Source organism: Carassius auratus, unplaced genomic scaffold, assembly GCF_003368295.1.
Source record: "Carassius auratus strain Wakin unplaced genomic scaffold, ASM336829v1 scaf_tig00016894, whole genome shotgun sequence".
NCBI lineage: Eukaryota > Metazoa > Chordata > Actinopteri > Cypriniformes > Cyprinidae > Carassius > Carassius auratus.
In genome coordinates, this window is record NW_020524719.1 from 50,141 (window position 1) to 61,388 (window position 11,248).

The 11,248-nt window shown below is 30.7% G+C and overlaps 1 protein-coding gene across 1 annotated transcript in view; it reads left to right on the top strand.

The window, feature by feature from the left end:
* The window catches only part of LOC113075357 (netrin receptor UNC5C-like), a 48,048-nt gene extending 37,431 nt beyond the window's left edge, over positions 1 to 10,617 (top strand). The window contains exons 11-14 of the mRNA XM_026248059.1: positions 300 to 446; positions 2,177 to 2,344; positions 5,871 to 6,049; positions 9,494 to 10,617. Of these exons, the coding sequence (XP_026103844.1) occupies positions 300 to 446; positions 2,177 to 2,344; positions 5,871 to 6,049; positions 9,494 to 9,656 (657 nt within the window). The 3' untranslated portion in view covers positions 9,657 to 10,617. The remainder of the gene's footprint in view (positions 1 to 299; positions 447 to 2,176; positions 2,345 to 5,870; positions 6,050 to 9,493) is intronic.
* The last annotated feature ends 631 nt before the right edge of the window (positions 10,618 to 11,248 follow it).

Consider the following 11,248-nt stretch of genomic DNA (forward strand, 5'->3'; position numbering starts at 1 on the left):
TGGCTTTCCAGTTTATTTTAACTTCAATAATTCAATGATTTAATATATTGCAGTACAACATTTCATTTAGCCATTTAAAATCACTTAATATCACAGAATTGTATTATTATTAATAATAATAATAATAAACTCTATACTGTATGTACATGAGTTCTGGGGGAAAACTTGTGAATGTTGTGAAAGTTTGCACCAAGCTCTTATTTTAAAAGATAATAAGAGCCATTTGAAATGACTATATGTGCAGTGACTTTATGATTCGATGCTGTATATGATTGCATTATTAATGTTTGTGTGGACAGGAGGTGCTGCAGATAGAAAAACAGATCGGTGGGAAACTGCTGCATGAACCAAAGTCTCTGAACTTCAGTTACAGCAATCACAACCTGAGATTGTCAATACATGACATTCACTCGCAGTGGAAGAGCAAACTACTCACCAAATACCAGGTGAAGACTACAATTATTTGAAGCATGTATATGTTTGGAGTTATCAAGATATTCTTAGCTTACATTATGCATTGAACAATCAATTCTGTTTCCTCGTAAATAATTGTGGCAGCATTCATATTGTATTATAATGTTAAATGTTAATGTTTTTATTATTAATGGTATAAAATGTATCCAAACTTAAATATTAATATTTGATTATATATATATATTAGGGGTGTAACGGTTCACAAAATTCACGGTTCGGTTCGATACGATACACTGATGTCACGGTTCGGTTCGGTTCGGTTCGATACGTTTTAGATACAGCAAAATGTAAAAACATCTCAACTTTTCAGAATGCCGCAAGCGCACCGCGGGTCATGTGACAAGAACCAACCAATCAGCTTCATCCTTTCCCGTAACAAGGTTGAGAGCTCAGCCAAGATGAAGGAACAGCTGATCATAGTTGTATATGGATTGCAATTTTGAAATAAATTTAGTAGAAATTTCCGCGTCTCATGGAGAGAGCACGTCATTGTTGCTTAGCAAAGACAGACGCCTCATGAGCGAGCCCGAGCGCTTCTGCCCGAGCGCTCTCTTGCCATCACCATTATAGCTTAAAGGGAATCCAAAGTGCACCCAAACACCAGACCTGTTGGTTATTGGAGGATCTTCTAATTTCTAGTCTGTTAAACGCATTGGCTATTTTGCAACGAGCCTTCAGCGCGTACTGAGTGAGCGAGCGCCTGCTGAGTAGCCTAACATAAACATATAAGATGGTGTTTTTTTCTTCTTCGGGAGTGTCAGGGGCGTTGCCTGTTACGTTGTTTGGGTTATTGGGCTACCTTGTTGAACGCATATCATTATATTTCTATCTCTCTCTTTTTTTTTTTTTTTTCCAAATATAATTAATTACTCCAACGAACCGTTCGGTATACATAATGCGTACCGCGTACCGAACCGAAAGCGTCGTACCGAACGGTTCAATACGAATACGCGTATCGTTACACCCCTAATATATATATATATATATATATATTGTATATAACAATATATAATTTAATATTACTTAATTTGTATGTCATTTATTATTAATAAATATAGAGTTGTATCATTTTTTTATTTTTATTTTAAGAAGCAATTTAGTATAACATTTAAAATAAAGTGATTTAATATTCATACATTTTATATATATTTTGTATATTGTATAGTATTATTAATATTAATATTCATCAATATTGATATTTTATATTTTTACTATTTTATTTAAATAGATTTGATTTTGATTTTGTCAAATGTTATATATTTTAATATGACTGATTTTGTATAATTTATTACATATATACAGACTTCAACATTAATATTTGTAATTTTTAATTGATTTTAATATTTTAATTTAATATAATTTTAAAAGTATTTTAATATTACTTATTTTATATTATTTATTATTATTATTAAATATATAAAACTTTCAATATTAATATTTGTTCATTTTTTATGAGTAATTTAATATAATATTTAATTTAAGATTATTTAATGTAACCATTTTGTCATATAGTAGTAATGGTAGTTGTACTATTGTTTTTTTGTTGTTGTTTTTTTTTTTTGTTGTTAAAAATATACAGACTGCACTATTAATATTTTAAATCATTTGTACTGATTTTAATCTTTAAGTAACGTAATATATTATTATTATTCTGAATTGGTAACAGACGTCAGGTAAAGTGTGTGTGTGTGTGTGTGTGCAGGAGCTGTCTTTCTCTCAGGTGTGGAGTGGATCGGTGCGTCGGCTGCATTGCTCCTTTGCTCTGGAGCGTCAGAGCGTGAGTGTGTGTGAGCTGTGCTGTAAGCTGTGTGTCAGACAGGTGGAGGGAGAAGGACAGATCTTCCAGCTCTACACCACCCTGAGCGAAGAGGTACGGTAGCACGCACTCTGCTGTCCCGCTCAGATGTTTTTAAGTCCTTAATGCTATCACACACTCATCTTTAAATCTCTTATGCCTCCATTACTTTATCAGGTAATTAATTCCATCTCACATTTTTTTTCCGTCTCTCTTTTATATTATTTCCAAGCCTGTTGCAATATATTCTGGAATAGGGTGACCAAACATTCCCGTACACACCCACACAGTAACCCGCTGGTGTAGTGAGTAATCGTGTAGTGCAATCATGGAGTGATTAGTAAAAAAAAAAAAACAGAGGGCGCTGTGAGCCTACGCTGATGTCTTGGTCGCTATTATCAGCAATTATCAAAAAAAAAAAAAACATTGTTATGCTTTCAAGCCAGAAACATACTAACTATTCATGTTAAATTAAAAGTAATAATGTTTGTATGTGCATCACAACTAAGCCTGAATAGGGTTTTGTCAGAAATTTTAAACATCCACAAAAATATCATTGAAATCGCATTTGTGATTGCCTCTGAAATAAAAACTGGGGACAATATGTTTTTGTACGTATTTGTTTTTTAATTGTTGTTGTTTTCATATACTGATATTATAATTATTGATTATGATGTTGTTTGAGGATGAAACTGACCTTATTTTAATATTTTTAAAATTCACCAAACATCCCATTGTGAGAAACAGCAAACAGTAACAATTGCAAATAGCTATAGATCAAAATGATACATTTACAAAAACGAAATAATCTATCTATGATAAATAAAAAAGTTTTTTTCATAGTATTTAATATTTTAATTTTCGCAAACTGAGGAAAATTACAGCCTTTCAAATGTTGTAATATGTTTATACCTTTGGAAATGTATCTTTAATATAATTCCTAATTATTGCTTTTCATTTTAGGCTCATTTTGAAAATAAAAATGCAACATATTTATTTTGAACTTTCATTTTCAAAATGAGCCTAAAATTTAAAATAATAAACATATTAAGCCTAATAAAAGATAGTGAGGATTGTAAGAGTAATTTCCAAGCACAAAAAAAGAAGGAAAAGAAAGTTAAAAAAGTTGTAATAGCTGTAATCTAAAATACAATAAAATATAATGAAACTAATATATATAATGAAATAATTGCATTAAACTGCTTGCTATTTACCATGATTACTATTAGCTGTTTTCATAGTGTGTTTTTGGTGAATGGTAAAACTAGATCATAATCATTAAAAATAGGAGAATCACAATAATCAAACTAAACATTAGCATAATTATATTAATAGTACAGGGAACCCCAACAATGAAAAAACAACAGCATTCAACGTTGTGACCCTGTTTTTTTTTTTTTTTTTTTTTTTTGAAAGAAAAAAAACAAAAAAAAGATGGATATTTCAATTACATTTTGACCATTTCAGAAATCTGGGATTGATATTGTGATAAATATGTGTTGTTGTCTAGTTAGGCAGCTCGTAGTGTTTGGAACGGCTCCGTGCTCCTCCTTGTTTTCCCATGCGTTTGTGTCTCTGGAGAAGAGCTGTTTCTGTTTAATCTGAAGGCTGTGAGAAGAACACCCTCATGCGTCTGTCTATACATCACAAAGGGTTTTGATCAAGCCGCTGTGTTTTTCTCTCTCCGGTGCTCCTGGGCTTTAATCAATGTGTCTAATTAAGAACAGCACAGATTCGTTAACATTATAGATGGATGCATTGCGATGAGTTGAGTCCTTCTGGGCTGTGAAGCGCGTCTGAATGCCTCTTCAGAGATCGTTTCCAATGCACTTGTAATTTCAAACTAGTAAAAATAGATTGAGTGCATTTATTGATCAAAGATGCACATTTTGATACACTTATACAATGATGTTTAAATGAGGAAGATTGTGCAGAGCTTTGGTTTTCATCAGACGTTTTAGTCTGTTCTATCTTTGCATGTAATTTAGTTTTACATTTTCAGGAGAAATTAGACTTTTTATAGGATAATAATAAGAAGAAGAAGAATAAAAGGAATTAAAAAAAAAAATTAAAATCTGGTTTTCTAATTGTTTTATGTCATTTCCTCCAGTGGCTTTTCTCATCATTTAATTTTATTTTTTGTGTAATTTTATACACTACTGTTCAAAAGTTTGGGGTGTATATATATTGTAATTTAACATTATTTTTTTACAGTGTTATTTTAGTATTATTTTTACTCTATTGTAGTATTTATTAATATTTTGACATTTTTACTATTTATTTTAAGTTTTAATATTAATTTTAGGTGCATTTTTTGTAATATTGTTTTATATTTCTATTTATTTATTTTTATTTATTTTTTACGTATTTTTTAACATACTTTTTTTTTTTTTTTTGCCATGGCAATATTTTTAATTTTCGTAGTATTTACACTTTTACTTTATTTTAGATTTATTTCAGTTAATGACAATTATTTGTAATTTTTCATTATCATCACTTTTTGTAAATATCAACAACACTTATTCAGCGTGGTTGCTAAGGTGTTGCTAGGGTGTTTAATTTTGATTTAACATTCTAAGGCTGGAATACGTTGAGCACAGCTATGGCATTATGACTCTGGTCACATGGCTATTGCTCCTATAACGGCTCATTTTGATCAGTTCTTTTGTCTTTGGGTCGATATTATTTCTCACAGATTTCTGCTCATTCTAAATCATATCCTGATAAAGTAGCACTGTAAAGACTGCACTTATACAGCGTGGATGCATTAGTGAGAGAGTGATTGTGTGTGTGTGAATCCCTCTATAGTCAACGTCAAGTTTATAAGCATGGCAGAACATTGACGTCGACTAGTCTGTGCAACCTTTACTTTACTGACACTTTTAAACAATTTCATGCATCATTTAAATGTTGTGTTTTGTGGAAACTTTCTCTATGTCACTCGAATGCATTATTTTATTATTATATTACTATATTATTTGACTTGCCCCGCTTCTGTTCTTATAGATGTACAGAAGCAGAGGCTTTTGTTTGGTGCTGTTGCTTTTTGCAAGTAATATCACCAACGAGTGTGATTTAATTAAACCACCTCCTCCTCCACACACACACACACTCTCACACACAGCTGAGATTTCAGCTGGGATTTTAATGCATTGGAAATGTCAGTGGATATTATTTCCGAGAAGCAGAGAGCATCTCCAGCAGTGAAAGAGCCCTGATTCAGTGAGAACATTTATTTCTAAATGCCATAAGAGCAGTGCACTGAGATGCATGATGCTGTTATACATATGAAGACACACATGAGCAGCTTTAAAATGAAAAAGTTATAGCAAGACGTGTCAGCGTGATCTGTACAACTATGTGTTGTTGATCTCTGTCTATGATATTTACTAACCCCTTACAACCTGAAAGCATTTCTTTTTTAAGATTTCACATCTAAGACAGACTTAAAATTAATTTTATAATTCTATACAAAAAACAAAAACAAAAAACAAAGTTCTAATTTAATAGAAAACCCTTTAAAATGCAGTTTATGTTGCTATGATTCATGTTTGACATGATGTCTATTGCACTAGTGTGTGTGTGTTTGTGTTTTCTGCAGGACGTCCAGAGCATCGACACGTCCCTGATGGACCCAGGCAGCAGTATCACGGTTCTAACGGGTCAGAGTGCATTCAGGATCCCGGTCAGCATCAGAAGCAAACTGTGCAGCAGCCTGGACGTCCCACACACACGCGGAAATGACTGGAGAATACTGGCACACAAACTCAACCTAGACAGGTGACGTTTACACACATCAACACTGCATGCATATGCATTCACGCACACGCGCACACAGACACACACACACACACACACACATGCACACAATCGCCCTTCATTGAGTTTGAAAGTGATTAGATGCCATATTTAGGGGCAAAAGTTTGGGTCTGTAAGATTTTATACATTTTATTGTAATATCTTTTAAAATGTCATTAATTCCTGTGATGTAAAGCTGAATTCTGGAAACATTGTTGGATGTTGGAAACATTTGTTCTGTTTAATATTTTTCAAAATTGTATATCCTTGATTAATAAAAGTATAATAATAATTAACAATAATAAATAATCATGTATTAGAAAATATTTTTTCTCTCTCTAATTTTACAATTTTACTTTCTAAAATACAAATTTTGTGCTGAAAAGGTTTTAACGACTGAATTTATTTGAATGTGAAAGTGTAGCTTAGAGCTGAAATTAATGCTAAATTATTTATTTTGGACCCTGCAAATACATAAGGGAAACATCATATTATATCATGCTCCTAGGTTTCTTTTTTAAATAGATATAAATAATAAATGCAAATAAATAAATAAATAAATATACCATCTATTGCCATCTATTTTCCCTGCAAAACTGCGAGGAATGCACTTTTTATTTGAAACTTTTATAATACTATATAATATAATTTTATATAATATAATTATCATTGATCATAAAATAAGTAACTTTCAGCTGTTGTTATTGGTCAGTATTTGTTATATAGTTGCGTGTTGAATTCATTAAGTGAGATATACCATCTACTCCCAATTCAAGTCTATAATATAATATTTATATTTAATTTAAATAATTTTAGTACTTTATTTTTTTTTTTTTACATTTTTTCAATTTTAATAATAATTATAATATATATATATATATATATATATATATATATATATATATATATATATATATATATATATATATATATATATATATATAAATAAATAATATATATATAAATAAATATACAATTATAAAATGTATTTTATTTAAACTTTATTTAAATTAATGGAAGTATTTTAAATTGTGGTGCAGATAATATAATATAATATAATATAATATAATATAATATAATATAATATAATATAATATAATATAATATAATATAATATAATATAATATAATATAATATAATATAATATAATATAATATAATATAATGCTCATTGACCATTAAATGAATAGTTTTCAGTTATCATTATTTTGGTCAACATTTGAGCGCATCTGCTGAGACTGCAGTGAAGTGTTTCTTTTAAAAGCGATAGAAGAGAAACTAATCTGCTCTAAAAGTATCTCACAGGAGAGTTTGAAGACAATTAACGGTGGAAAAACAGCATTCGAGCTAAAGAGACACTTCCTGTTGTTCTTTTCGGTCCGCCTGGAGAATCTAAGAGATATATTCACTCTCCTGAACATCAACTTTTTCAGATAGCAGCGTTTCTGTGTGCCTCCACAATTCAAGCAATTAGAGGAAACGCCTAAAAATAAAGCGAGGGACCCCTATGGTTTGAGTTCTTGATGAGGTGTTACTGCAGGACGGTTAAAGCACAAGAGATCTCATTTGAAACGAGAGAGAGAGAGAGAGTTTGGGATGGAGAGCTCACTGTTCACCTCTGAGGACCAACAGACTCGAAAGAGGCAGAAGACGAGAGAGTTTGAGCTCAAAGGGAACAGCAAGTAGAGACATAAAGAGAGGAGCCTTGGGGGAAAAAAGGATGTTAAAAGTGAATAGACAGTCTCTGGATGTTCTTCATCAGATCTCCAGAGCAGCACCTTCTGCAGAGGTGTTTTTCTTCTGATGGAGACCAGAGAGAGCTTCTCCATTCATCTCAGATTACAGGAGCTTTGATGAGCACAGGATCTGCAGGACTGGCTGATGTTATATGTATATGTATATATGTGTACTGTACATGTATGTGCTTTACATACAGTGCATGTGAGAATGATGGGAAAACATGAAGTAACACAGACATGAAAAAAAACTCATTCTGTATGATTTATAAGTGTTTTGAAAAATGGGGACATGGGTTATGTCCTCATAAGTCATCCTCTCCTTGTAATACCTGTGTCATACCCATGTCATTATACAGAGTTGTGTCCTGATATGTCACAAAAACAAGAACACACGCACACACACACACACAAACAATCAGTTAGCCCTTCATTGAGTTTGAAAGTGATTAGATGCCATATTAACTAGGGTCAAAAGTTTGGGTCTGTAAGATTTTATACATCTGAACATGCAGCACCTTATTCAGTTGTATATTTTATATGCACCTGTGCATATTGGCTTTTTTCTCATTTTAATTGAATCTAATTACTTGCAATTATTTGTAGGTATCAATATTTACTGAGAAAAGAACCTAAATAAAGATCAATGTATTACGTAACATAAAACATCCCATTATTGTGGCTGATGAGTAAATCTTTTATTAATAGATAAAATAGGAATGTATTTTCTTTCTGTTCTTTAGCCTATATGGCGTTTATAATTATTTTATTATTGTTATTAGTGTTATTAATAATATTCATTTATATGGACTTTCGCGGGCAAAGAAATTAAGACATAAATTTTGCTGCTGTAATTTAACTTTTATAAATAAATAATTATTATTATTGTTGATGGTTTTTATTTACACTTTAATAGTGTTATTGCAATAGTATTATATTGCCGTGTGGATTTAATTTGTATTTTTTATGTATTATTACAGTTTTATTATTTGAAATAAAAATAATATTTTGAAAAATAATAATAATTGTTGCTATTATTATTATTATTATTATTATTACTATAAAATAAACATTTTGAATAATAATTATTATTATTGTTTTGTTGTTATTACTTTTTAAGTATGCAATAGTAATACTTTTGATTGTTTTTTATTTGAATAGAATATTTTTTATGATTTAAATACTAAATGTTAAATAATATTATGAATAATAATATCATTATTATTTTATTAGTAACAACTAATAATAATTAGTATATTATTATTAATATTATACTTTTTATTTACTGCGCAATAGTAATATATGTTTATGATTTAATGTTTATGATTTAATTTTTTTTAATGATTATAGTAGTAATAATAACAATATTAAGTATTTTTATTAGTAGGAGTAAAACCTTTTTTTTTTTTTGCTTATTACATGCTTGGTTTTTTTCCATGTCACAGACAGACAAATCACATTTTTATTGCATTTTGTTCTAAAGATAAAAATAAAAAATAAAAATCATCTCACTAATATAAAGCATTAAATTACAACAACAAAACAAGAGACAAGAATCAAATCAGGTTTCTGTCCATTATGCCCATTTAGCATTAGCATTGTCATCTTTCCAAGACACATAACTATATGGTGATATATGGTGTTCCTGCCCCCCTCCTCTAAGCATCAGATTCCTCTCCCCTGCCCCACAGGTATCTGAGCTACTTTGCGACTAAAACGAGTCCCACCGGAGTGATTCTGGACCTGTGGGAAGCTCAACACTTCCCACACGGAAACCTCAACCAGCTCGCCACTGTCCTGGAGGAGATGGGTCGTCATGACAACAGCATCGCCGCCATGGCCAGGGAACAGTGACCTCACTTTGGCGGTAATAACGCTGCTAACGATGATGTCCTGCTTAAGTTGTGTTGCCACACGATCAAAACAACGGCACCGTGTGCAGCATCTTATTCAGTTTCAATGGAAACATGCGGCAGTGCTGTCACTATACGTGGATTCCACCTGTTTGGGGTCAAAGGTGAAGCAGGAACAGGGTCGAGACCCTTCAGGCCTGTACTAGACAACCAAAACACACCCAAACCCTCCTAGTTTGCACGCGCAGGTCCCCACTTTATCATCCTTTACTCATCATTTTGTGGTGCCATCTAGTGGTTGCAGAAACAATTCATGTAATATAATATTTTGACACATGAATACAGTATTTAGTGTGAGTACCTTAAAGTGGCCTTTAAAATCCAGTTACCCTTCAGATCCGATTTGAATTGTATTATTTTTGTAATGCAGGTATCTGAAGACACACAGTAAATGTTATTTTTATTTGTTGTTGTTGAACAAAAGTGCATGTGAGCACTTGCCAGGGATGGGAGAAGAATAATATCGTAAGTTGTTTTGTTTTGGTTTTGATGTTTGATCACACTGTAATGATGAAGATCTTTACTGGCCGGACTTCTGCAGCATCTGATGAATTCACTGGCTCTGCATGAGCTGTTTCTGTCGTGCTTCAGCAGTGTTTCATCTCAACATCTGCACATCTCGCTCTACTAGGTGCTTTATTTTAAAAAGAGTCAATTTGCCCCTCACAAAAACTTACCATAGTGACTATAGTTTCTGTCAAAATCTGATAGATACTACAGTTATTGTTACTACTTGCATACTGTAATGAATTAATATCATTCTTCAAATATTTTTTTTTAATGCCAGTGAAGGCTAATATCAAGTTTTTGTAGAAAGGTTAACAACCACAGGTTTAAGGTTTCCCTTCGATTTTTCTACCAAAATAAAGTTCTATGGTTTAACGTTTGAAAACGTTTGAAATTAAGACAGACATAAATATTGTTTGTTTTGTTTTTTTTATATAAATTACTATTATTATTATTATTTAACATATATATATATATATATATATATATATATATATATATATATATATATATATATATATATATATATATATATATATATTACAATTTATAGTAAAGTGGTATTATTGCAAAAGTAATATATTGCCCTATTGGTTAATTTTATTATTTAAATTGTAAAATAAAAAAAATTATATAAATTAATTACTGTACATGTTGTTATTATTATTATTATTCAAAATCAATCAATTAATTAACTAACTAACTCATTCAAAATGGTATTTCTATTTTATTATTTAAATAAGATTTTTTTTTATAAAATACGATTTTGAATATTATTTATATTATTGTGATTTTAAAAAGATTTAATTTACTTTTTATCATCATTATTATTAATATTAATAATAATAATAATAATAATAATAGTTACAACAATGACTCGTTTTTATTAATTTTCTAACTGTGCAATAGTGAAAGTGAAAGTGGTGACATTTGCCAAGTATGGTAACTCATAGTCAGAATTGATGCTCTGAATTTAACCCATTCAAGTTCACACACACACATAAGTGCACACACACACCGTGAACA